Source organism: Scyliorhinus canicula, chromosome 17, assembly GCF_902713615.1.
Source record: "Scyliorhinus canicula chromosome 17, sScyCan1.1, whole genome shotgun sequence".
Lineage (NCBI taxonomy): Eukaryota > Metazoa > Chordata > Chondrichthyes > Carcharhiniformes > Scyliorhinidae > Scyliorhinus > Scyliorhinus canicula.
The window spans coordinates 130,185,450-130,213,378 of NC_052162.1; the positions used below are offsets into that span (position 1 = coordinate 130,185,450).

Here is a 27,929-nt window from a genome sequence, read left to right on the forward strand (position 1 = left end):
GAGAAATCAAGGACACAACACACTGTGTTTGAAATGAGGCTGATTTATTTGATGCACGTCACAACATTCAATTTACACCATTGTACGGGTCATTAACATCAACAGAAACAAAACCCAATGATCAGAATGAACGTGGTTCAGTCCTTGGATATGATTAACAGCAGCAATAACAACAGAATCCAACTTGTGCACTCGCTGGTGTATCAGCAGGATGGATGACCGAGTGAGCCTTTACCCACAAACAGAGCAGGCGAACGGATCCTCCCCATGTGAACTCGCTGGTGAGTCTGAACATCGGATGAGCGGCGAAATCTCTTCCCGCACTTGGAGCAGGTGAACGGCCTCTCCCCGGTGTGTCCGCGCTGGTGTGCCAGCAGGTTGGATGCGTGAGTGAATCCCTTCCCACACTCGGAGCAGATGAACGGCCTCTCCCCGGTGTGGCTGCGTTGGTGTATCAGCAGATCCCTGGTGCTTTTGAAGCCGGAATCGCAGTTGGAACACTGGAAGGGCCTCTTATCGGTGTGAACGAGTTGGTGGGATGTGAGGTTGGTCAAACAGGTGAATCCCTTCCCACACACGGGGCAGGTGAACGGTCTCTCCCCAGTGTGGACGCGGAGATGTTCAGTGAGGTTGGACGATCTCCCAAACGTCTTGCCGCAGTGAGAGCAACTGAACGGTCTCTCCCCGGTGTGAATCCGCTTGTGTTCGGTAAGGGTGGATGATTTCCCAAATTTCTTACTGCACACGGAGCAGGTGAACGGCCTCTCCCCAGTGTGAACCCGCTGGTGCGTTAACAGAGAGGACAGCTGAGCAAATCCCTTCCCACAATCGGAGCAGATGAAGGGTCGCTCCCCAGTGTGACTGCGTCGATGGATTTCCAACTTGGATGGGTAATTGAATCCCTTCCCACAGTCCCCACATTTCCACGGTTTCTCCATGGCGAGGGTCTTCTCGTGTCTCTCCAGGTTGGACGATCAGCTGAAGCCTCGTCCACACACTGAACCTGTGCACGGTTTCTCCCCGCTGTGAATGGAGTGATGTTTTTTCAGGCTGTGTCACTGGTTAAAGCTCTTTCCACAGTCAGTTCACTGGCAGACTCTCACTCGGGCGTGGTGTTTGATTTGACTTTCACATCTGTAAATTCTCCCCTGAAAAAGGAGTTTACAAGTCATCACTGTCAGTACAGGATAAAACTTCATCAAGTATATTAGTTTCAATGCAACGCTTTTCCCTCTCATTTCCCCCAAAGCTATAAGTCCCTGTTACACATTCTTTCCGTCCAATCACCTACACCGAACGTGGGAAAGGATTTTATCACTCCTTCTGTCACAGCAGAGAGTGCAAGTTTATAACAAGACTGTTTAAGTGTTCCAACTGTGAGAGGAGTTCGAAAAGCACAAGGGATCTGCTGAAATGCAGGGCTGTTTAGCACAGGGCTAAATGGCTGGCTTTGAAAGCAGACCAAGCAGGCCAGCAGCACGGTTCGATTCCCCTAACAGCCTTCCCAAACAGGCGCCGGAATGTGGCGACTAGGGGCTTTTCACAGTAACTTCATTTGAAGCCTACTCGTGACAATAAGCGATTTTCATTTAATTTCATTTTTCATTTCAAATGCCACCGGGTTTACACTGGGGACAGGCTGTTCACTTGCTCCATGTTTGGAAAGAGCTTCATCCAACTTGCAGACAGACCAGTGAGCTGACCAGTGACCGCAGGGGTTGGATTCTGCTCTTATTGCTGCTGGTAGTCACATTGACGAAGCAGCACGCTGGCACAGTGGTTAGCACTGCTGCCTCACAGCGCCAGGGACCCGGGTTCAATTCCAGCCTCGGGTGACTGTGTGGAATTTGCACTTTCTCTCCATGTCTTCGTGGGTTTCCTCCGGGTGCTCCGGTTTCCACCCACAGTTCAAAGCTGTGCGGGTTTGGTGGGGTTACGGGTATAGGACGGAGGAGTAGGCCGAGGTCGGGTGCTCTTTCAGAGGATAGATGCAGACTTGATGGCCAAATGGCCTCCTGCACTGTAGGGATTCAATTCAATTTCTAAATTCATTCTGACAGTGAGGTTTATTTCTGCTGATATTCTGGCAGTCAAATTTCTTTTACTTTGTGACCTTTCATCGCCAAATAAATTATATGACTTGTGTTTAGGATTTGGAGGTTTGAAAGAAATAGTGATTCATTTGTAGTGATTTTCAATTGAGTTACTGTATTCAGTGCTCACCATGTGGTCTGCTCCACATTGGGAAGATCAAACACAGATTGGGTGATCACTTTGTGGAACAATCTCTCTTCAGTCGTTCAGTTTGACCCTGAGCTTCCGGTCACTTGTCATTTTATTTCTCCGCCCCACTCCCGCTCTGACCTCGACCTCCTGAACTGTTCCAATGAAGCTCAATGGGAGATCGAAGGACAGCATTCCATCTTTCCATGCGACACTTTGCAACCTCCAGAACTCAGCAGTGGGTTCAGCAGTCTCTGCAGAAACAAAGGGTTGTCAGGATCAGGAATCCTCTCCCTGAGAAGGTGCTGGAACTGGATTCTCTTGTTTAGAATGTGTCACGAAATTTCCCCCAATCAGTGGAAATAGTTCCTCTCTATCTACCAGCTCCCAATTAGTGTGCAGAAACTAATGTTCAGATCACCTCTTTTTTATATAAATTTAGAGTACGCAATTAATTTTTTTTTCCAATTAAGGGGCGATTATTTAGCGTGGCCAATCCACCTAATCAGCACATCTTTGGGTTGTGGGAGTGAAACCCACGCAGAAACGGGGAGAAAGTGCACACTCCACACGGACAGTCAGATCACCTCTTAATCGTCGAGATTGGGGGGAAATAGTAATTCTCATAGCGAGACAATGTATTTTGATAGAGATTAAAGTGGTCTCATAACACGGTTCGTAAAGAAAGTGCAGGGTCAGAGGGACCTGGCCCTTCATGTACATAGTAGCCAGAAGTCTCCAGTGGCTAGCAGCACACCCCCACCTGCGGGTTTCGGCGGTGTGGGGTGGCTTCAATGGGGAATCCCTCCGCCTGCGAATGGCTCGCCGGTAAGCATGTGGCTGGAGGGGGGACAGGAGAATCCAGCCTAGTATCCTTTGAGGGAGGCAGGACAGATCGAGAGGGCAGTTAGCAAAGTAAACGATATCTTGGGTTTCACAAATTGCGTACAAAAGCAGGGAAGTGATGCTGAACCTTCGCAAAGCTTTCTTTTGGCCACATCTCATATCTTGTATCCACTTCTGGCAACCACTCCTGAAGGTCCTTGGAAAGGATGTCGAGGAGATTGACCAGAATGGTTCCAGCAAAGAAGGCCAAAAGGTGCACAAGGTTATGATAGATTTAGATGGGCAGTGGGTTAGCCCTGCTGCCTCACGGCACCGAGGTCCCAGGTTCGATCCCGGCTCTGGGTCACTGTCTGTGTGGAGTTTGCACATTCTCCCCGTGTCTGCGTGGGTTTCGCCCCCACAACCCAAAGATGTGCAGGTTAGGTGGATTGACCACGCTAAATTGCCCCTTAATTGGAAAAAATGAATTGGGTACTCTTAATTTATTTTTTTTAAATGATAGATTTAGATAAGGTAGGCAAAGAAAATCTGTTCCCATTAACTGATCGTAGGGGATTGAGATTTAGGTTTTTGGATAGATTGAAAAGGATATGGGGAGAACATTTTTACACAGTGAGTAGTAATGACCCAAACACCTGCAGCCTACGAGGAATGCAGAAAAAGACACGATGAATCATTTCAAAAGGACATTTGAGGGAAATAAACCTGCGAGGACACGGGGATAGAGCAGGGGACTGGAACTGACTGAATTGTTCTGGAGAGCTGGCACAGACTCAATGGGTGGAATGGCCTCCTCTGTTGCATAATGACCCCATGACTATTTTTTATAATCTGGTTTTGTAATTTAACCCTGGGGGGCGGGAGGGTTCAAATATCACTCAGGTAAATCTGTGCTATTCTCCCTCCGAGGCCATTCTATCCTTCCTAAGGTTTGTTGCCCAGAACTCAACACAGTTCTCCAGGTTTGGTCTGACCAGTCACACTGAGACGTGAAATCTTCCCTCACAGACAGAACACACAAACCTTTTACCTTCCACACCCAGATGCTGCTGAAATTCAGGTTCTGATGTATCGAGTGACACTTGACAATCCTCCACTTCCAGTACCCTGTAAATTTACAGAAACGACCACTGTCAATGCAGGATAGAAATTCACAACATTCTCTCCTCTATGGTTCCCAACTGTGATTAAATATATTCCTGGAGGCTTTATCACGTGACTCATCCCATGTTCCAATCACTGGTTGGCCAACACATTTGTCCCTTTTTAAAATTCATTTTTACGGATGTGGGCATTGCTGGCTAGGCCAGCATTTGTTGTCCATTCCTAAAAATGAATTCATGGGATGTGGCTGACCTGGGTGTCAGTATTTATGGTCCATCCCTAATTTCCCCTTGGACTGAGAGTCAACCACATTGCGGAGGGTCTGGAGTCACATGTAGGCAAGACCAGATAAGAATGGCAGATTTCCCCTTCCCTAATGGGCATTAGTGAACCAGATGGGTTTTTACAACAATCAACAATTGTTTTAATTCCAGGTTTTTATTGAATTCAAATTTCACCATCTGCCATGGTAGGATCCCTGGGGCTCTGGACTACTAGTCCAGCGACAATACCACTATGCCACTGCCTCTCTGTGAACACAATGTCTTCGGAGGCCAACTAGAAAGCAAACTGGATTTCCTCTGAATGCACCGGTGTTCTCCCACAATCCCAAAAATATGCAGGTTAAGGTGGATTGGCCACGATAAATTGCCGCTCAGTGTCCAAAGGAGTGTAAATTAAAGTGGATTGGCCAAGATCATGGCCTGGGTTGGGTACAGACTCGATGGGCCGACTGGCCTCCCTCTGAATTTCAGGGATTCTACATAAAGCCATTGCCCAATTGGATGATGATTGAATGTCAGCCAAACAGTCCTCATCCCGCTTTCAGTATTTAATACACGGTGGAGAGAAATGTTCGAAGAAAATGACAAAGATATTACAAAGTCTGCAGGGTTTGGCCACAGCAGCAACCTGAAGCCCGCATATTCTCCCACTGCACCTTGCCCCCTGTGATGGCGCCCGGGAGTTGCTCCCACGCTCCTAAGGCTTGCCCCTTCTAAAGATGGCTTCCGCGCATGCCCCTTATAAAGATGGCTCCCGCGCATGCCCCCACGCTGCAGCTTGCCCCTTATAAAGATGGCGCTCGCGCATGCCCCTTATAAAGATGGCGCCCGCGCATGCCCCCGCGCTGCACATTGTCCCCTATAAAGATGGCGGGCGGTACCCCAGGCCTGGGTCCGGGAGACGCCCCCCTTGGCTCACGGTCCGTTCGGTGTCTCAGGCGGGACCGGTAACTTTTTATTCCGGTTTCAGGCCACCCGAGGGTATTTATGAGGCCTACGGGACCGCTCCGTCGGCTTGATTCGTCCCCACGCAGCCAGTGGCTCCATTACTCAACTGAGCTTGATCGGTCCTTCCCTCCTCTTCGCAGCTGCAGTGCGAGTCCGCACGGCGCATGCTCCCGTCACAAGCAGCTACTGCGCTTGCGCGAGCAACTCCAGTGTTTGACATGGGGAACGTTCACAGACAGGGCTCTGCAACACAGACCCTTCGGCCCATCGAGTTTGTGCTGGCCTCAAGCACCTATCTATTCTAATCCCATTTTCCAGCTCTTGGTCAGGATGATGTCCAAGTGCTCATCAGGGTTAGCACCGCTGTCACACAGTGCAAGGGAGCCAGGTTCAATTCCGGCATTGGATGACTGCGTGGAGTTTGTGCGTTCTCCCCGTGTCTGCATGGGTTTCCTCCGGATACTCCAGTTTCCTCCCACAGTCCAAAAATGTACAGTTTAGGTGGATTGGCCATGCTAAATTGCCCCTTGGTGTCCAGGGATGTGTAGATTAGGTTATGGGGAGTGGACATGTTCTTTCTAAGGGTTAGTACAGACTCAATGGGCCGAATGGCCTCCTTCTGCACTGCAGGGATTCTATACTTCTTAAATGCTGTGCTGGTTCCTGTGTTTACCACCCTTTCGGGCAGTGAGTCCCATATCATCTGGCCAAACCTGCCTCTTACCTTAAATCTATATCCCGTGGTGATTGACTCCCCTCTGCCAAGGGGAAAAGTTCCTTCCTATCTATGACCCTCATAATTTTGTACACCTCAATGAGGTCACCCCCCGCATTCCCAGCTATCTCTGCTCTAAGGAAAATAACCCAAGCTCTAATGCTCCAGCCCAGTCAACATCCTGGTGAATCTCCTCTGCACTCTCTCGTGCAATTGCATCCTCCCTATTGTGTGGTGACCAGAAATGCACAGAACACTCCAGCTGTGGCCCCATCATAACCTCCCTGCTCTTACATTCTGTACCTCGGTTAACAAAAGCAAGTATCCCATATGATTTTTTTACCACCTTCGAGGCAGTATGGTAGTCGAGGGCAGCATGGTAGTGCAGTGGTTATCACTGTTGCTTCACAGCACTAGGGTCCCAGGTTCGATTCCTGGCTTGGGTCACTGTGCGGAGTCTGTACGTTCTCCCCGTGTCTGCGTGGATTTCGTCCGGCTGCTCCGGTTTCCTCCCACAAGTCCAAAAGACGTGCTGTTGGGTAATTTGGACATTCTGAAATCTCCCTCTGACCCTAACAGGTGCCAAAATGTGGCGACTAGGGGCTTTTCACAGTAACTTCATTGCAGTCTTAATGTAAGCCTACTTGTGACAATAAAGATTATTATTATATCGTATTAAAAAGGAAACCTAGCAAGTTTGGGACAAGGCCAGAAATGTAAGTGTGGTTAGCTGGCGCAAACAAGCAACAATCACACTTGTCTTCCACATCCTGGAAGACCCCACTCATCCTCGCCTTGGTCCAATGTGTTCTGTGCAATACCTTAAACTGAATCCGACTCAGTCTAGCACAGAATGTAATGGAGTTCGGCCTGTAGAGGGCCTCCCTCCAAGTCTCATCATTAAGCACAGGTCCCAGTTCCTTCTCCCACCTTTCCTTCATTTTCTCCAGAGGGATGGGATCCGATGGAAGGATAAGGCCGTAAATATCTGAAATAGACCCCTGTCCGGTTGTACCAAGGACAAAACCCTGGGGAGGGTCAGGGGAAAGGAAGAAAAAAACCGACAAGAGAAAACTCAAATTTAAAAATAAGAAGAAAGGTTACAACTGGGCAACTGAAATTTGTCGGCGAGCTTCATGAAGCTGGCAAATCTCCCCTCGAGGAACAGATCCCCGAAATGCACAAGTCCCTTTGCTTCCCCATGTCCTGATGGGTCCATGCCTGAAGGCAAAATGAGATGATTAATGCAATTTGGGGCCAAAGCAGACAGGGAGAGAAGGTTGAAATGCTGTTGAAACTGTTTCCAAATCCTGAGGGAGGAAATCACCACAGCATGGTGGCGCAGTGGGTTAGCCCTGCAGTCTCACGGCACCGAGGTCCCGGGTTCGATCCCGGCTCTGGGTCACTGTCCGTGTGGAGTTTGCACATTCTCCCCATGACTGCGTGGGTTTCACCCTCACAATCCAAAGATGTGCAGGGTAGGTGGATTGGACATGCTAAAATTGCCCCTTAATTGGAAAAAATTAATTGGGTACTCTAAATTTTTTTTGAAAAAAGGACACGGGGGCGGGGGGGGGGGCAACGGTGCAGTAACTATGGCTCGCAGAGAGGAGGTGGTGGTACACAATCGAGCCTCCATTCTGCCCCAAATCGATTCAGGGTCACTAATGCCTTGCAGGATTTTCCGAATGCAGACCTCCCGAGCCCGTGTCTCTCTGAAGCAGAGCGCTGCGGACTCTGGGATTCTTGCCCACCAAAATAAAAGCAGAACTCAATTTGTTGACCGTAGTTTGTTGCCCAAAAGTGATTTGGGCAACAAAGAATGGAGATACACTGAAAGAAAAAGGGAAATCCAGGAAGCATATTCGTTTTAATTGTTTGCATCCTGCCTGCCAGTGGCAAAGGAAGGCTACCCCACCTCTGCACATCTGCTGCGTGTGGTGAATCACAGTCCGTGTAATTTACACTGTTATTATATATGATGTACTGTGTCTATGTAAGCTCGCTATACGAGCAGTTGCGTGGCTCTGCCCATAGGGGGAGATGAGAAGTTTGTACTGGGCTCCACCCTTGGCTCCGCCCATGGCTCCTCCCACTAACCGGAAGAATAAAGCTTTGCAGTCGTGAGCCTGCCTGCCAGTTCATCTCGTCGCAGGCAGGCTCTGTTGAAAGACTATTAAAACCACTGTTCACTTCCAACCACGTGTCGTGTGAATTGATGGTCACATCACTGTGACCTTACTGATGAGGCTTGAGGAACTCAATTTGTGAAGTAATGCCCAGTTAGGAGCTGCACCAACCCCCAAGTAACGGAAATTAGTGTTGGAGAGGTGAAACGGCAATGAACTAAGCTGAGCTCCTCTAGCAGGCAGATTCACTGCGAAACACTCATTTTCACTTATATTTAGTCTGTAACTGAGAAGGTACAAAAACATAGTGAGTATCTTCATTATGTCGTCTGTGGAGGGAGCCAATCTGTGATGTACAGTAGATCATCTGTATAAACTGATACCCGTGCTTCACTCGGTCCCGACAAATACCCCTCCGCCTAGCAGATGCCCTCAACGCTATTGAGAGGGGCTCAATGGCTAATGCAGAGAGCAGAGGAGAGAGAGGACAGCCCTATTTAGTGACCCTGCCCAAGGGAAAGCATTCAGAACGTACCGTATTTGTACGAATGTTAGCCTTGGGGACATTGTACAACAAATCCAGGAGGCAATTTTAGGGTCAAGTCCAAATCTCCACAGAATCTCAAGTATATAGTCCTATTTCACCCTACCAAATGCTTCTTCTGCATCCAAAGCCACCATGAATTCAGGTTCTGGAGCAGTGAAAGGGGAGAGGACGATGTTTAAGAGGCGTCGAGCATTGGTTGACAACTGCCGGCCCTCCACAAAACCTGTCTGATCAGATATTGGAGCCGGGAGACAAAGTTCCAGCCAGGTCCTTGGCCAGCAGCTTAACGTCCATATTCAAAAGTGAGATGGGTTGGTTTCATAGATTTCATAGAATTTACATTGCAGAAGGAGGCCATTCAGCCCATCGAGTCTGCACCGGCTCTTGGAAAGAGCACCCTATCCAAGGTCAATAACTCCACCCTATCCCCATAACCCAGTAACCCCACCCAACACTAAGGGCAATTTTGGACACTAAGGGCAATTTTTCATTGGCCAATCCACCTAACCTGCACATCTTTGGACTGTGGGAGGAAACCGGAGCACCCGGAGGAAACCCACGCAGACACAGGGAGGATGTGCAGACTCCGCACAGACAGTGACCCAAGCCGGGAATCGAACCTGGGACCCTGGAGCTGTGAAGCGATTGTGCTATCCACAATGCCACCGTGCTGCCCCCATATTCTCATGGCTCCTTGTCCGCCCCCGAGGAGCGATGAAATTGAGGCTTGAATGAGGGTTGGGGGCAGTGAACCCCTAGACAGCGAGTGGTTAAACATGTCCATTAATAAAGGTATGAGCTGTAACAAGAACATTTTCTAAAACTCGGCTGGGAAGCCATCTGGGCCAGGGGCTTTGCCAGATTGCAGCCGCCCAATGCACTTCAATATTTCTCCGGGCATAAGGGAAAATCCAATTCCTTTCTCCTGCCTTCCTCAATGGGCAGGATATGTAGACCACCTAGAAAACGTGACATACCTGATATGTTCGTAGGAGGCTCTGACTCATACAGCTCATGGTAATACAAACTGAAAGCTGCATTAACATAGAGAGGAGCGGAAACCAGATTACCCTCCTTGTTCCGAATCATAGGGATCTCTCGAGAGGCGGTTTGCCAGTTGAGCCGATGAGCCAGAAGACGACCAGCCTTCCCCACATGTTCGTAGAAGGTGCCCCTACAACACTGTAACTGATCCACAGCCTTACTGGTAGATATCAGTTAAAATTTAAGCAGTGCTCTTTTCCTGTGCGTCAGTAGCTCCGGCGTTGGGACAGTGAATATTGGTGGTCCACTTCCAAAATGGAGTCCACCAGCCTCTGTCGCTCCAATCGCTCCATTTTCACACCATGTGAGCCTTAAATCAGATCACTTCCCCCCTTATGACAGCCTTTAGGGCCTCCCGGAGTGTCGAAGGAACATAGAACATACAGAGCAGAAGGAGGCTATTCGGCCCATCGAGTCCGCACTGACCCACTTAAGCCCTCACTTCCACCCTATCCCTGTAACCCAGTAACCCCTCCTAAACCTTTTGGTCACTAAGGGCAAATTATCACGGCCAATCCACCTAACCTGCATGTCTTTGGACTGTGGGAGGAAACCGGAGCACCCGGAGGAAACCCACGCAGACACGGGGAGAACGTGCAGACTCCGCACAGACAGTGACCCAAGCCGGGAATCGAATCTGGGACCCTGGCGATGTGAAGCCACAGTGCTATCCACTTGTGCTGCCGTGCTGCCCAGAGATTGACTCTGACGTGTTGAGCTTCATAAAGTCCCCTATGGCAGCAAACAAACGCTGACAGACTTTGTCATCAGATATCAATGTGGTGTCCAGTCTCCAAGGTGGGCTTTGGGAAGGGTCAAAATCTAAACGTAGATCAACAAAATGAGGGGCACGGTCTGAGATGGTGATCGCCAAATATTCGTCTGCCACCTCTGAAGGAAGAAGGGCCTTGTCGAGAATTTAAAAAACGATTCGGGAGTAAGCACTGCGCACACGAGGGCAAAACAAGAATATTCTTTATCGTTTGGATACAGAAAACATCACTGATCGACCCCACCAATCCATTCTGCAAAAGATGTTAGTGCCCAAGACATCACGGAAGGGCACAGAGATTTTGGCATGGAGCGGTCCAATTGAGGATTCAAGAGACACTTCAGGTCGCCTCCTAGAATCATCCGGTGTGAATGCAAATCAGGGAGGGAGTTCACTAGTGAATTTAAAGTTCAGGTCACCCCAGTTGGGGGCACAAATGTTTACCAGGATTACTGGAGTGTTTACCAGTGAATCACAGACAATAATATAGCGACCATATATAACCCGAGAAGAGGAGAATTGTACTCTTTTATGAATTAAAATTGCCGTGTCTCTAGCCCTACTGTTAAAACTCGAGTCAAAGACCTGTCCCACCCAATTCTTTAAAAAAAAATTTAGAGTACACAATTCATTTTTTTTTCCAATTTCGGGGCAATTTGGTGTGGCCCATCCACCTACCCTGCACATCTTTGGGTTGTGGGGGTAAAAAAAACACTTGTATCATTTGCAACGCAATGATAGAAAACACACATTAAACTCAATGACAGCTACCCATATAGGTCCCAGCTACGCTTGCCTTTTTATGGGGTATGTGGAACATTCCTTGTTCCAGGCCTACCGGGTCCCTTCCCACAACTCCTTTACCGATACATTGATGACTATTTTGGTGCTGCATCATGCACTCGTCCGGACCTGGAAAAATTCATCAACTTCGCTTCCAGTTTCCACCCCTCCATCACTTTCACCTAGTCCATCTCAGACACTTCCCTGCCCTTCCTTGACCTCCATCTCTCCATTTCCGGCAATAGAATATCCACTACAAGCCCACTGACTCCCACAGCTATCTGGACTACAGCTCTTCACACCCTACACCCTGTAAGGACTCCATCCCTTTCTCTCAGCTCCTTCACCTCCATCGCATTTGTTCCGACGATGCCACTTTCCAAAATGGTGCTTCAAAAATGTGTTCCTTCTTCCTCAACCGTGATTTCCCACCTACAGTTGTGGACAGAGCCCTCAACAGTGTGCGGTTCTGCTCCCGCGCCACTACCCTCGCCCCGTCCCATCCCTCCCTTCGTTCTCACATTTCACCCCACCAGCCTCCGTATGCAAAGCATAATCCTCCGCCATTTTCGCCAACTCCAGCATGATGCCACCACCAAACACATCTTCCCTTCACTCCCTCTGTCAGCATTCCGCAGAGACCTTTCCCTCCGAGACAATCTAGTCCACTCCTCCACCATACCCAGTACCTCTCCCATCACCCATGGCACCTTCCCATGCAATTGCAGGTGTAACACCTGCCCCTTTACCTCTTCCATGCTTAACATCCCAGGCCCAAAACACTCATTCCAGGTTAAGCAGCGTTTCACTTGCATCTCTTCCAATCTGGTCTATTGCATTTGCTGCTCCCAAAGTAGTCTCCTCTATATCAGAGAGACCAAACGCAGACTGGGTGATCGCTTTGCTGAGCATCTTCGGTCTGTGCGCATTCAGGACCCTTCCTCCCGTTGCTTGCCATTTTAACACAAGACCCTGCTCCCATGCCCACATGTCTGTCCTTGGCCTGCGGCCATGTTCCAGTGAAGCTCAACGCAATCTGGAGGAACAACATCTCATCTTCCGGTTAGGCACGCGACAGCCTTCCGGTCTCAATAACAATTTCAGATGATTAGCTCTACCAACCTCGACCCCTGTTTTCATTCCATTTCATTTTAACTGTCTTTTACATTTTAGTTCTTTCTTGTCTTTCTTTATATATATTTCCCCCCCCCCCCACCTATCTTATCCCCTCTTTCCTTACCTTTTTTCTCTTTGCTTTCCCCCTCCCCTCTCTCCCACCCATGTACCCCCTCCCCCCACAGCTACATCTGTCACAGTTTATCCTCTGATGTTAGTTTCTCTGCTGTTTGGCCTTTCACACCTTTTGTTCTCTCTGGGGACTGCCAGTAGCACTCTTTCCCCTTGGTTTCTGTGGCCATTAGCACTCTGTTCCCTTCGATTCTGTTTCTATGACTCATCGTTCATTCTCACTCCACAGTATAAGTATTTCACAAAGTCATTGGACTCGAAACGTTAGCTTTCTTCTCTCCCTACAGATGCTGCCAGACTTGTTGAGATTTTCCAGCATTTTCTCTTTTGGTTTCAGATTCCAGCACCCGCATTAATTTGCTTTGAACAACTCCAGACCCCAACCTCAGTACAAACTTGCAATGTAAAACGTGAATACAAAATGGAACAAACATGAACATGTATCAAATAGAATTCGAATTACGTTTTTGAATAAAGGAGTTTGCTTCTCCTGGAGAATCAAAAAACTAGCCTACACAGGCGAGCTGGGTAGATCAAGCCAAACCCTTTTAAAAATACATTGAGTATCCAATTCATTTTTTCCAATTAAGGGGAAATTTAGCGTGGCCAATCCACCTACCCTGCACATTTTTGGCTTATGGGGGCGAAACCCACGCAAACATGGGGAGAATGTGCAAACTCCACACGACAGTGACCCAAAGCCAGGATCGAACCTGGGACCACGGCTCCGTGAGGCAGCAATGCTAACCACTGCGCCACCATGCTGCCCAGATCAAGCCAAACCTAACTCCTGTTTGATATAGGATGTACTCCACTACAGGCATCACCGGAAATTCCGATTGAACAGAACCTTTTTTTAAATATCAATTTAGAGTACCCAATTCATTTTTTCCAATTAAGGGGCAATTTAGCGTGGCCAATCCACCGACCCTGCACATATTTGGATTGTGGGGGCGAAAGCCACGCAAACACGGGGAGAATGTGCAAACTCCACACGGACAGTGACCCAGAGCCGGGATTGAACCTGGGACCTCAGCGCCATGAGGCTGCAGGGCTATCCCACTCCGCCACCATGCTGCCCAATTGAACAGAATCTTGACTGATAGCCAGAATGAAGGTCCTGTCCCAGGAAGATGAAATGGAGCAGTCACAAAATCACAGGAAAATACAGTGCAGAACAGACCTATTGGCCCATTGAGTCTGTACTGTCACATGAACAACACCTGACCTCTCTACCTCATCCCATTTGCCAGCACTTGGCCCATTGCCTCACATGTTAAGACGTGCCAAGTGTTCATCCAGGTACTTTTTAAAGGATGTGAGGCAACCCATCTCTACCACCCTCCCAGGCAGTGCATTCCAGACCGTCACCACCCTCTGGGTAAAAAGCTTTTCCTCAAATCCCACCTGAACCTCCTACCCCTCACCTTGAACTTGTATCTCCTCGTAACTGGCCCTACAACTAATGGGAACAGCTGTTCCCTATCCACCATGTCCATATCCCTACCAATCTTGTACACCTCAATCGGGTCACCCCTCTGTCTTCTCTGCTCCAGCGAAAACAACCCAAGCCTATCCAACCTCTCTTCATAACATAAATGTTCCATCCCGGGCAACATCCTGGTGAATCGCCTCTGCATCTTCCCCAATACAATCACATCCTTCCTATAATGTGACCACAATTACATACTGTACTCCAGCTGTGGCCTCACTAAAGTTCTATACAACTCCAACATGACCTCACTGCTTTTGCAATCTGTGCCTCGATTGATAAAAGCGAGTGTCCCACATGCCTTTTTCACCTCCCTATTAACCTGCCCTTCTGCCTTTGGAGATCTATAGACAAACACGCCACGGTCCCTTTGTTCCTCAGACCTTCCCAGTGTCAGGACATTCACTGAATACTTCCTTGTCAAATTACTCCTTCCAAAGTGCATCACCTCAGACTTCTCAGGGTTAAATTCCATCTGCCACTTTTCTGCCCATTTGACCATCCCGTCTATATCTTCCTGTAACCCAAGACTCTCAACCTCGCTGTTAACCACCCGGCCAATCTTTGTGTCATCCGCAAACTTGCATAGTCATCTATGTCGTTCATATAAATGACAAACAATAGGGGTCCCAGTACAGATCGCTGTGGTACAGCACAGGTCACTGGCTTCCAGTCAATAAAGCAGCTGTCTGTCATCACCCTCTGTCTCCTGCAGCTAAGCCAATTTTGAATTAACCGTATCAAGTTACCCTGTATCCCATGTGCATTTCCCTCCTGTTTAGCACAGGGCTAAATCGCTGGCTTTGAAAGCAGACCAAACAGGCCAGCAGCACGGTTCGATTCCCGTAACAGCCTCCCCGAACAGGCGCCAGAATGTGGCGACTAGGGGCTTTTCACAGTAACTTCATTTTGAAGCCTACTCGTGACAATAAGCGATTTTCATTTCATTTTTCAATCATTTCATTTAATTTGCCTTCTTTATAAGTCTCCCATGTGGGATCTTGTCAAAGGCTTTGCTGAAGTCCATGTAAACTGCATCCACTGCGCTACCTTCATCTACACACCCTGGTCACATGTTCAAAAAATACTATCAAATTTGTTATGCATGAGCTCCCTCTGACAAAGCCATGCTGACTATTCCGGATCAAACCTTGCCTCTCCAAGTGGAGATAAGATTCTCTCCTTAAAACTTTTCTCCAATAGTTCAGACCAACAGGAATAAGGGAAAGGGACTGGAGGACTGCGTCTGTCCCCGAATCTCAACACCGGAAAATGGATTCACTCAGGGCATCCAGAAAGGAATTATTTGAGGGAATAACACAGTGTAGTGGGAAAGGCGATAGTTGCGTGGATGGTTTGTCAAAAGGTGTTTTGAGAATTAAAACCAATGCATCAATTAATCCAGGGGCCACTTCTTTCAAGGTCTTCGGGTGAAGTCCCATCTGGGCCAGGGGGTTTGAAAGCCCACAGACCTAACAATATGTTCAATACCACTTTCCTGGTGATTTTCCTTGAGTTCCCCCTTCCCTTCCATTTCTTGAGTTACAGCTACTTCTGGGACGTTACTTGTGTCGACGATCGTGACGCAGCCAGGGGCGATGGAATATTAGTGATGCGCAGCACCCTGTAAAAGCTGTAGAGAAGTTGGAGGGAGACGCTTTCTATCTCCCAATTTAATCACTCTCCCCCTGCACCCCCACATTTGGAGGCCCTGCTTCCAGCTCTGAGAATTCACGCTTTGGAACTCCCTTCCTAAACATTTCTCCGCCTTTTTTTTCTCCTCCTTTTATCGACCTGTGAAGCACCTTGGGATGTTTCATAGCTCATGGGAACTATATACATGCCAGTTGTTGTTGCTGTTGCCTTACAGGTAAACTCAGGAACATCACAAAAATCTTTGGCATCGTCCCACTGTAATATACAATAAACCTGCCTACTGTAACATTGACAAAATCTCGAACATAATGACCAATAAATCTTCCTACCATAATAACCAAAACACTTTCCTATCAGAAAAACTGATAAACCTTGTTTCCGTAATATCCATTAAATCGGGCAGCACGGTGGCGCAGTGGGTTAGCCCTGCTGCCTCACAGCGCCGAGGTCCCAGGTTCGATCCCGGCTCCGGGTCACTGCCCTTGTGGGGTTTGCACATTCTCCCTGCGTTTGCGTGGGTCTCACCCCCACAACCCAAAGATGTGCAGGGTAGGTGGATTGAACACATTAAATTGCCCCTTAATTGGAAAAAATTAATTGGGTATTCTAAATTTTAAAAAAATATGTCAATTAAATCTCCCTGCTGTAGGGTCTTAAAACATTCTTAAACATTCCAGTCAAATAGATCAACATCTATCACAAGAAATATTATATAATATTTTATTAAGGAAGTTATAGCAGGACACTGAGAAAATCTTAATACAATCAGGCAGAGTCAACATAGTTTTGTGAAAGGAAACTCACTTTTCAACCAATTTATTAGAGTTCGTTGAGGAAGTTACAGGCAACGTGGATAAAGGAGAACCTGTAGATCTGGTGTTCTTGGATTTCCACGAGGTATTTACATAGAACATACAGTGCAGAAGGAGGCCATTCAGCCCATCAAGTCTGCACCGACCCACTTAAGCCCTCACTTCCACCCTATCCCCGTAACCCAATAACCCCATCTGACCTTTTTTGGTCACTATGGGCAATTTATCATGGCCAATCCACCTAACCTGCACGTCTTTGGACTGTGGGAGGAAACTGGAGCACCCAGAGGAAACCCACACACACACAGGGAGAACGTGCAGACTCCGCACAGACAGTGACCCAGCGGGGAATCGAACCTGGAACCCTGGCGCTGTGAAGCCACAGTGCTAATCACTTGTGCTACCGTGCTGCCCAATAAAGATGTCACAACAAAGGTCACAACATAAAATAAGAACTCATGGTGTGGAGGGAGTGGCGTAACATATTAGCACGGATAAAGAATTGGTTAGCCAGCAAAAAGCAGAGAGTAGGGATGTAGGGATCTTTTTCGAGTTGGCAATTTGGAACTAGTGGGGCACCACATGGCACAGTGCTCAACCATTCGCAATCCATATCAAGGACTTGGTTGAAGGGACCAAATAAATAGTTACAGAATCTGCTGATGACATAAAGACAGATTGGAATGTAAGTTGTGAAGCACACAGGAGTCGTCTGCAAAGAGTCTGCAAGATGAAGTTGAATGTGGGCAGAGGTGTTGTGTCCACCTTGGCAGGTAAGAGCAGAAAAGCAGCGGATTATTTAAATGGCGAGAAACAGCAGAACCCTGGAGGGACGGAGGAATCTGGGTGTCCTGGCAGACGAATCACAAAAAAGTAGCATGAGGTACAGCAAGTGATTAGGTAGGCAAATGCAATATTGTATATTTTGCAAGGAGAATGGAGTATAAAAGGACAAGTGTTACTGTACAGGCCCATCTGGAGTACAATATTAATTTAGTTGAAATTAGTTCAGAAGCAGTTCAGAGAAGGTTCACGCGACTCAATCCTAGGATGAAGAGGTTATCTGTTGAGGAAAGGTTGGCAGCACGGTAGCATTGTGGATAGCACAATCGCTTCACAGCTCCAGGGTCCCAGGTTCGATTCCGGCTTGGGTCACTGTCTGTGCGGAGTCTGCACATCCTCCCCGTGTGTGCGTGGGTTTCCTCCGGGTGCTCCGGTTTCCTCCCACAGTCCAAAGATGTGCAGGTTAGGTGGATTGGCCATGATAAATTGCCCTTAGTGTCCAAAATTACCCTTAGTGTTGGGTGGGGTTGCTGGGCTATGGGGATAGGGTGGAGGTGTTGAACTTGGGTGGGGTGCTCTTTCCAAGAGCTGGTGCAGAGTCGATGGGCTGAATGGCCTCCTTCTGCACTGAAAATTCTATGATTCTATGACATATTGGTCCAGTATAGAAGAGTGGGAAGTGATCTTACTGAAATATATCAGACCCTGAGGGGACTTGCCAGGGTTGATGCTGAGAGTCATGTGTAGAAGGAGGCCATTCGGCCCATCGGGTCTGCACCGATCCTCCGAAAGTGCACTCTACCTAGGCCCATTCCCCAGCCCTATCCCTGTAACCCCACCTAACTTGCATATCTTTTGGACACTTAAGGGGCAATTTAGCATGGTCAATCCACCTAACCTGCACACCTTTGGACTGGGGGAATAAACCCACACGGGCACGGGGAGAATGTGCAAACTCCACACAGTCACCCAAGACCAGAATCGACCACAGGTCTCTGGCGCTGTGGTGCGGCAGTGCTAACCACTGTGCCACCATTCAGGGAGACACGAGAACAAGAGGGGGGTAGAGAGTTCAGAAAGAAGGGATTTTCCACTGAAAGCGGTGATGAAGAGGAGTTTATTTTCTCAGAGTATGTTAATCTGCGGAACTCTCTTCCTCAGTGAGCAGGGTCATTGAATATTTCTAACGGCGAGTTCGATGAATTATTGATTGACAAGGGGTTCAAAGGTTATGGGGGGAGGCGGCGGCGGCACATTGGTTAGCACTGCTGCCTCACAGAGCCGAGGACTCGGGTTCGATCCCGGCCCTGGGTCACTGTCCGTGTGGAGTTTGCACATTCTCCCCGTGTCTGCGTGGGTTTCACCCCCACAACCCAAAGATGTGCAGGGTAGGTGGATTGGCCACGCTAAATTGCCCCTTAATTGGAAAAAATTAATTGGGTAATCTAAATTTTGTATTTTTTTTAAAGGTTATGGGGAGATAGACAGAGTTGAGAACACAATGAGATCAGCCATGATCTTATCAATGGGTGGAGAGGGCAGCACGGTGCTGCAAGTTGTTAGCACGGCTGCCTCACGGCGCCGAGGTCCCAGGTTCGATCCCGGCTCTGGGTCACTGTCCGTGTGGAGTTTGCACATTCTCCCCGTGTCTGCATGGGTTTCACCCCCACAACCCAAAAAATGTGCAGCGTAGGTGGATTGGCCACGTTAAATTGCCCCTTAATTGGAAAAAATGAATTGGGTACTCTAAATTTATAAGAAAAGAAAAAAAATCAATGGGTGGAGCAGCCTCCGGGGGGGGGGGGGGGGGGGGGGGGGGAGGTTCAATAGCCGACTTGTGCCTGGAATTCGTACATTTATATCATTACTGCAGTCATTTTCACACTGGCAACTTAAACCTTCTGTTTACCTCGGTCAGCACCAAATCCCAGTTTTACACCAATCTCTGATTTAACAGCACGTTTCCAGCTTTCACCATTGTTCTTCCTGACTCTGAACACAGTTATCAAGCAGACTTCTGTTCCACGTCGCGGAGCTCTGAACCATGGAAGCAGGTGGGATGATTCAGTGAATCCTTTCCCACACATGGAGCAGGTGAACGGCCTCTACCCTGTGAGAACGCACTGCTGTTGCTGCAGGCCGAATACCCCCAGACAATCGCCCTTCCCACACACGGAGCTGGTGAATAGTCTCTCCCCAGTGTGAGTCTACTGGTGTCTCAGCACTTCGTTGCTGCTTTTACGGATCTCTTCGCAGGCGGAACATTTGAGCATTCGCCTGTCGGCGTGAACTCGCTGGTGTCTGAGGAGGTTGGACGAATGAGTGAATCCCTTCCCACACATGGAGCACGCGAAGGGTCTCTCTCCGGTGTGAACTCGCCGGTGCACAGTGAGGTCGGATGATCGCCTGAAGCCAGTCCCACAGTGAGAGCACCTGAACGGTCTCTCATCGGTGTGAACGCGCTGGTGGCGCATCAGTGCCCTGGAGCTTTTGTAGCACTTCCCGCAGTCTGGGCAGTGAAAAGGTCTCTCGTCACTGTGAGTCCGCTGGTGTTTCAGCAGGGTGGATGAATCAGAGAATCCCTTCCCACACACACAGCAGGCGAAAGGCCTCTCCCCAGTGTGAACTCGCTGGTGCTTCAGAAGGTTGGAAGAGCTGGTGCATCCCTTACCACACTGGGAACACATGAACGGCCGCTCCCCGGTGTGAATGCGTCGATGATATTCCAATTCAGACGGGTAATAGAATCCCTTCCCACAGTCCACACATTGCCACAGTCTGTCTGTGGTGCCAGACCCGGTGTGACTGCGTCGATGGTATTCCAGACGGGATGGATAATCAAATCCCTTCCCACAGTCCCCACATTTCCATGGTTTCTCCATGGTGCCAGTGTCCGTCTGATTGCAGTTTCGACAACCAGTTGAAGCCTAGTCCACAGACAGAACATGTGCAGTGTCTCTCCTCACCGTGAATGGTGCAATGTTTTTTCAGGCTGTGTAACCAGTTAAAGATCTTTCCGCAGTCAGTTCACTGGAACTCTCTCACTCGGGTGTGTGTTGTGTGGGTCTCGGTGCTTTTCCAGTCACACTGATATTTGAAATATTTTCCCTCAGACAGAACAAACTATAAGGCTGATGATATTCAAGTCCTTATGAATCAAATGACTCTGATGTATTGTGGCGTGATTTTTCTTTTCCCGCTTTTTGCCAATCTGCGCCAAACAATATCTGTAAAAAAAAAAGTTCATAAAAGTCATCACTGTCAATTCAGGACAGAAATTCTGAACAGACAATTCTAGTTTCTCTGGAACGTTTTTTCTCTCTCTTGTTCCCCCAAAGCTGTAAATCCCCGTCCCACACACTCTCCCTCCTCCCTCGGCTGAAATCCACACCCATCTCACCATCTGCACCATTTCTTTCCTCCACTTCCAGTTTTTTCCCTCCCTCTCCTCTGCCTGGGTTCAGTTCTCCAGCTCCTGTCTGCAGACTGACAATAAAACCAATGGGTCTTATTGGGGAGTTTAGGGTCTCCACTCACCCGCCAGAGTCCAGCCTCATACCTGCACTGCGCATGCTCCATGGCTGGGGAGTGATTGACTGCGGCTCGGGACCAGTAGGCCCTGCCTACCTGATGTCTCCTGATGAAAATAGGTGTGCATGCGTCCCTGGCTGGACAGGCTCTGCCATCCTGGCTTGGGTCACAGCCGGTGCGGAGTCTGCAGGTTCTCCTCGTGCCTACGTGGGTTTCCTCCGGGTGCTCCGGTTTCCTCCCACAGTCCAAAGATGTGCAGGTTAGGTGGATTGGCCATGATAAATTGCCCTTAGTGTCCAAAATTGCCCTTAGTGTTGGGTGGGGTTACTGGGTTATGAGTAAGGGATAGGAAGGTGTGGGCTTAAGTGGGGCACTCTTTCCAAGAGCCGGTGCAGCCTCGATGGGCCGAATGGCCTCCTCCTGCACTGTAAATTCTATGATTCTATCCTCGTTCAAAAGGCGAGTGATAGCCTGTGCAACCTTGGCCTGTCACCAAGAAGGGAGCCCCAACTCCCTGAAATGTTCCGAGTCCCCCCTTTTTTAGGCAGTTGCCCGGGATAGAGGATAACGTTTATCCACTCTGGTTCGATGGGTTGCTGATAAGTGCAATGCCTGATCTGCAGACACCTGGGGGAAGTGGTGCCTGAAGGTTTGGGGTAGATGGGTTGTTTGGAAGTCTGTGCGCTCCCTCGACTCCACCTCTGCACGTTCCCGACCAAGTCTCTCCGCGTGCGCTTGACGCCTCCCCAAATGACCCTTCTCCATGTTGACCAGTCACAATCCAGGGACTCCCTTGAGTGGCTGCGGAAATGTGATTCTTCAGGGTATACGTTGAGGCCGTCTCTCACATCTTTCTTGCTGATGCCCTGAGTTTGCTGCTGTGACCGAGCTGGGAGAAGAGCGGTTGCTTCGGCGGAGTGGGGGGTGGGGGGGTCTGCTGACATATAAACAAACAACATGCAACAAACACACGGACAGTGACCCAGAGCCGGGATCGAACCTGGGACCTCGGCGCCGTGAGGCAGCAGGTCTAACCCACTGCGCCACCGTCCTGCCCTTTCCATCACTTTACTGGTGATGGAGAGTAGACTGATGGGGGCAGTAATTGGCCGGGTTGGATTTGTCCTGTTTCTTGTGTACAGGACACACTTGGGTACATTTTCCACATTGCTGGGTAGATGCCAGTGTTGGAGCTGTACTGGAACAACTTGGCTAGAGGTATGGCAAGTTCTGGATTACAAGTCTTCAATACCATTGCTGGAATACTGTCCATAGCCGTTGTAATATCCAGTGCCTTCAGCCGCTTCCTGATATCACATGGAGTGAATCGAATTGGCTGAAGACTGACATCTGTGATGCTGAGGACCTCCAGAAGAGACCGAGATGGATCATCCACTCGGCACCTCTGGCTGAAGGTTGCTGCACTGGTGTGCTGGGCTCCTCCATCGTTGAGAATGGGGATTTTGGCGGAGCCTCTTCCTATATTGAGTTGATTGTCCGCCACCATGGGCAGCACGGTGGAGCAGTGGGTTAGCCCCGTTGCCTCACGGCGCCGAGGTCCCAGGTTCGAATCCCGGCTCTGGGTCACTGTCTGTGTGGAGTTTGCCCATTCTTCCCATGTTTGCGTGGGTTTCGACCCCACAACCCAAAGATGGGCAGGATAGGTGGATTGGCCACGTTAAATTGCCCCTTAATTGGAAAAAATGAATTGGGTACTCTAAATTTTATTTTTTTTTTAAATAAAAAATTGTCCGCCACCACCATTCACGGCTGGGTCTGATCCGATGGTTATGGAATCGCTTAGCTCTGTTACTCGCTCCTTATCTGTTTGGCCTGCAAAGTAGTCCTGTGTTGTAGCTTGGCGCCTCATTTTTACGTATGCCTGGTGTTGCTCCTGGCCTGCCCTCCTACACTCTTCATTGAACCAGGGTTGAGCCCCTGGCTTGGTGGTAATGGTAGAGTGGGGGGATATGCCGGGCCATGAGGTTACAGATTGTGCTGATGGCCCACCGCACCTCATCGATGCTGGAGTCTTGAGCTGCTGGATCTGTCGGAGGTCTATCCCATTTAGCACTGATGACAGTGCCACACACCGCGATGAAGGGCACCCTCAATGTGAAGTCGGGACTTTTATCGCCACGAGAACTTCATGGCAGTATCGGTGGTCACTGCTACTGATACGGTCATGGACAGATGCATCTGCGGTTGAATACAACCGGAGGCTTTCTGGGCCGTTTCAGACAGCATGAATCGCGTGTAGGCCAGGCCAGATCATAGAGCATAGAATTTACAATGCAGAAGGAGGACATTCGGCCCATCGAGTCTGCACCGGTTCTTGGAAAGAGCACCCTACCCAAGCCCACACCTCCATCCTAGCCCCATAACCCAGTAACTCCATCCAACACTAAGGGCAATTTTGGACACTAAGGGCAATTTAGCATAGCCAATCAACCTAACCTGCACATCTTTGGACTGTGGGAGGAAACCGGAGCACCCGGAGGGAACCCACGCAGACACAGGGAGAACGTGCAGACTCCGCACAGACAGTGACCCAAGCCGGGAATCGAACCTGGGACCCTGGAGCTGTGAAGCAATTGTGCTATCCACTGTGCTACCATGCTGCCAAGTCCTTCCCTAAAGGACATTGGCGAGCCAGTAGGGTTTTTAAGACAATCAACAATGGTTTTTAATTTGGCTTTTAATTCCAGATGCTTCATTGAGTTTAAATTCCACAATCCACCATGGTGGGATTCGAACCCAGGTCCCCAGTGCTGGATTACTAGTCCAGCGACAATACCATTCACCACTGCCTCCCCTGCTGCCAGGTAAACCACAACTTCAGTCTCGGGTTTGACATCCTGGTCCTCAAATACTCGATTTGTCACTTTGCCAAAGTTTGAACTGGGAATGATGAATTTTAACTGAAGATAGGGAAAATGGCCAACATTTTCCAGGATTCCAACAGTGGGCAGGCGGTAAATGACAAATGATGGATGGAAAGCGTGGGAGATCCAACAAATCCAAGAAGGGCGGCACAGAGGCTAGCACTGCTGCCTCACAGCGCCAGGGACCCGGGTTCGATTCCAGCCACGGGTGACTGTCTGTGTGGAGTTTGCACGTTCTCCCCGTGTCTGTGTGGGTTTCCTCTGGGTTGCTCCCACGGACCAAAGATGTGCCGGTTAGGTGGATTGGCCATGAACAATGCATGAGGTCACGGGAGAATAGGACGAAGGGGATAGGCCTGGGTGGGGTGCTCTTTTGGAGGGTCAGTGCCGACTCGATGGGTCCACTGGCCTCCTTGTACACTGTAGGATTCTATCGATACTAACTTGCAGACAGTAATTTTTTTAAAATAAATTTAGAATACCCAATTATTTTTTCCAATTAAGGCGCAATTTAGTGTGGCCAATCCACCTACCCTGCACATCTTTGGTTTGTGGGGGCGAAACCCATGCAGACACGGGGAGAATGTACAAACTCCACACGGACAGTGACCCAGAGCCGGGATCGAACCTGGGACCTCGGCGCCGTGAGGCAGCCGTGCTAACCACTAGGCCACCGTGCTGCCCTACTCGCAGACAGTAATGACGTACGCAGATTCTTCAGCATGGTCAAGACGATCTATGGCTGAAGCATTCAAAAGGGCCCAACCCTTAGAACAACTGCTCCAGCGAGACTCTGCTTTTGACTGCAACGTCCTCAACTCCATTCCTCAATATCCAGTCTGGTTCAGTCTCAGTGCTCTCCGAGGGCAGAGCGAAAGCAAAACAATTGTTCGACAGCTGAAAAACAACACAGCCTCTGGAGCAGATGGAATCCCGACAGGAATTCTGAAACACGGCGGAGCTAGACTCCCGGCACGGCTGCACAATCTTGCATTACTTTTTTTTTAAATTTAGAGTACCTAATTCTTTTTTTTCCCAATTAAGGGACAATTTAGTGTGTCCGATCCACACCCTGCACACCTTTTTGGGCTGCGGGGGGGGGGGGAGACCCACGCAGACATGGGGACAATGTGCAAACTCCACACGGACAGTGACCGGGGGCCGGGATCGAACCTGGGTCCTCGTCGCCCTGAAGCAGCAGTGCTAACCACTGCACACCCCTACCACCCATCTCATATTCCTTATTTGGGAAGGCACATGTTGCTGGCAATTGCAGAGCAGTCTCCCTGCTGCCTGCCACAGGGACTCTTGTAGAAACATGGAGAATAGGAGCAGGAAGAGGCCAGTCGGCTCCGCCATTCAATATAATCATGGTTAATCATCGAACACCCAACTCAATAGCCTGATCCCGCCTTCCCCCACATCTTAATGCCCATAGTGGGCAGCACGGTAGCATGGTGGTTAGCATAAATGCTTCACAGCTCCAGGGTCCCAGGTTCGATTCCCGGCTGGATCACTGTCTGTGCGGAGTCTGCACGTCCTCCCCCTGTGTGCGTGGGTTTCCTCCGGGTGCTCCGGTTTCCTCCCACAGTCCAAAGATGTGCGGGTTAGGTGGATTGGCCATGCTAAATTGCCCTTAGTGTCCTAAAAAGTAAGGTTAGGGGGGGGGGGGGGTTGTTGGGTTACAGGTATAGGGTGGATACGTGGGTTTGAGCAGGGTGATCATTGCTCGGCACAACATCAAGGGCCGAAGGGCCTGTTCTGTGCTGTACTGTTCTATTCTATTCTATTAAAAACTGCTTTCTGTGGTAGCGAATGCCACAGGCCGACCACTCTCTGGGTGAAGAAATTTCTCCTCACCTCAGTACTAAATGGTCTAACTCAGATCCTCAGAGCCCCTCCTCCCCCCGCCCCCAACCATTAGGAACATCCTTCTTGCATCTCACCCTGTCAGAATTTTATAGGTTTCTATGCGATCGTCCCTCATTCTTCTGAACTCCAGCAAATATAATACCAACTGATTCCATCTATCCTCTTATATCACTCCTGCCATCCCAGGAATCCGTCTGGTAAACCTCCCTCTATAGCAAGAACCTCCTTCCTCAGATAGAGACCAAAACGGGACACAATATTCCAGGTGTGGTCTCACTAACTGAGCAAGACACCTCTGATCTTGTACTTGAATTCTCTCGCTATGAAGGCCGACATACCATTTGGCATCTTTACCATCTGCTGCACCTGCAAGCTTACCTTCAGCGACTGGTGTATGAGAACACCCAGGCCGCTTTGCATACTCCCCTCTCCTAACTTATCAGATAGTAATCTGCCTTCCTGTCTTTGCTACCAAAGTGGATAACCTCACATTTATTCAACTTATAATGCATCTGCCATTCAATCAACCTGTCTAAATCACACTGAAGGATCTCTGCATCCTCCACACAGCTCACGCTCCCACCCAGCTTTGACATTTGCAAATTTGGAGATATTACATTTAGACTCATCTAAATCATTAATATATACTGTGAATAGCTGGGGTCGCAGCATCGATCGCTGTGATACCCCACTAGTCACTGCCTGCCATTTGGAAAAAGACCTGTTAATTCCTATTCTTGTTTGCCAACCAGTTCTCTATCCATCTCAATACACTGCCACTCGTCTCATTTCAAGGATCCGCCTAAATCACCTTCTCTTGGTAACCAGAGAGCACCTTCCAGAGTGCAACCCCATCTACTAAGAGGCACCACAGATAGGATCTTCAGAGTGGAAACATGCAGAGAACAGCACCAAACATTTTGAAACCCACAAAAGCCTTTATCAATGTCAACGGTGAGATTTTAAACTGTATTCTCCTCAATTGCCCTCAGAAATTTTGTCACTATCCTCTACCTGATGACATGCAAGCCATCATCCTCAGCAACGGACAAAATGCTCAGAACCTATCTCAGTGAATAGAATTCATAGAATTTACAGTGCAGAAGGAGGCCATTCAGCCCATTGAGTCTGCACCGGGTCTTGGAAAGAGCACCCTACCCAAGGTCAACAACTCCACCCTATCCCCATAACCCAGTAAACCCACCCTATCCCCATAACTCAGTAACCCCACCCAACACTAAGGGCAATTTTGGACACTAAGGGCAATTTATCATGGCCAATCCACCTAACCTGCACATCTTTGGACTGTGGGAGGAAACCGGAGCACCCGGAGGAAACCCACGCACACACGGGGAAGATGTGCAGACTCCGCACAGTGACTCAAGCCGGAATCGAACCTGGGACCCTGAAGCTGTGAAGCGATTGTGCTATCCACAATGCTACCGTGCTGCCCATTCATTTGCCCATTCAATCAACCTGTCCAAATCACACTGAAGGCTGGGATCAGACAAAGTCATGTCACTGCACCAACCCTCTTCCTCATTTTCCTCTCTCAACCTCACCTCCAGCAAATTACCCACCAGTCTGAGAACTGACAGGAAACCTACAACACCTTCAGAGCAAAACCATAATAAATCCAACCTCAGACACTGAGCTCCAGGGTGCAGATGAGTGATCCCTTTGAGAAATCCATCCAACTGCATTGATTCTGCAACCCTTAATACTCTCGCCTCACAAATATCTGGTGATTTTAAATTTTCTATTGGCCGAATCTGATCAGAATTCCAGATTTCACTATATTTTCTATGAAGTGATTTTTGACATTGCTCCTGAACAAATAAATATCACTGACTTGAACATTTAAAGGGTGACAATTGTTTTCCTCTTAACTGATTATGTAACAGAATTTAAAAACTATAATAATAATTTGAGTAAAACCCTGTGGAAGCTGGAAATGTGAAGTGAAAACAGAAAGTTGTGGAAATCCTCAGCAGGTTTGGCAACTTCTGTGAAGAGAGAGAGAGTTAACATTTCCAATGCAATCTGATTCTTCTTCAGAACTGAGAGTTTGCAGCGTTGTGATTTAATTTGACAAACATAATGAATGTGAACTTTGTGGTTCTTACAGATATCTGGCTGTCAATCTGATTTCAGGCCTCCCTCTGAACACTTTGCAAACTCAGCTCCAGCTCATTGTCCTTCACTAAAGACCCGGATAGAAAATCACCACCACAAAATGGCGGCGGCCACCGGCT

General features: G+C 48.8%; 1 protein-coding gene across 8 annotated transcripts; it reads right to left on the bottom strand.

The window, feature by feature from the left end:
* Positions 1–25: 25 nt before the first annotated feature.
* Positions 26–27,929, bottom strand: LOC119951320 (zinc finger protein 239-like). 8 transcript variants are annotated; one of them, XR_005457585.1, is made up of 5 exons: positions 27,801–27,929; positions 19,296–20,613; positions 4,100–4,176; positions 2,224–2,477; positions 932–1,148 (listed from the first exon to the last, which is right to left on the bottom strand). XR_005457585.1 is itself a non-coding variant. In XM_038774428.1 (5 exons), the coding sequence occupies exons 2-5, from the start codon at positions 19,471–19,473 to the stop codon at positions 1,086–1,088; spliced, it is 438 nt and encodes a 145-aa protein (XP_038630356.1). In that variant the 5' UTR covers positions 19,474–20,613; positions 27,801–27,929; the 3' UTR covers positions 941–1,085. The 8 variants fall into 8 exon arrangements, 5 of the variants coding, with proteins under 5 accessions (XP_038630354.1, XP_038630355.1, XP_038630353.1 ...); XM_038774428.1 differs by having other exon boundaries at positions 941–1,148; positions 2,365–2,477; positions 4,093–4,176; XR_005457586.1 differs by lacking the exons at positions 19,296–20,613; positions 27,801–27,929 and adding an exon at positions 5,513–5,596 and having other exon boundaries at positions 4,093–4,176.

Bases quoted from the DNA above. Each gene is read 5' to 3' on its own strand.
- LOC119951320 (XM_038774426.1), bottom strand. From the start codon at position 938: ATGGAGAAACCGTGGAAATGTGGGGACTGTGGGAAGGGATTCAATTAC.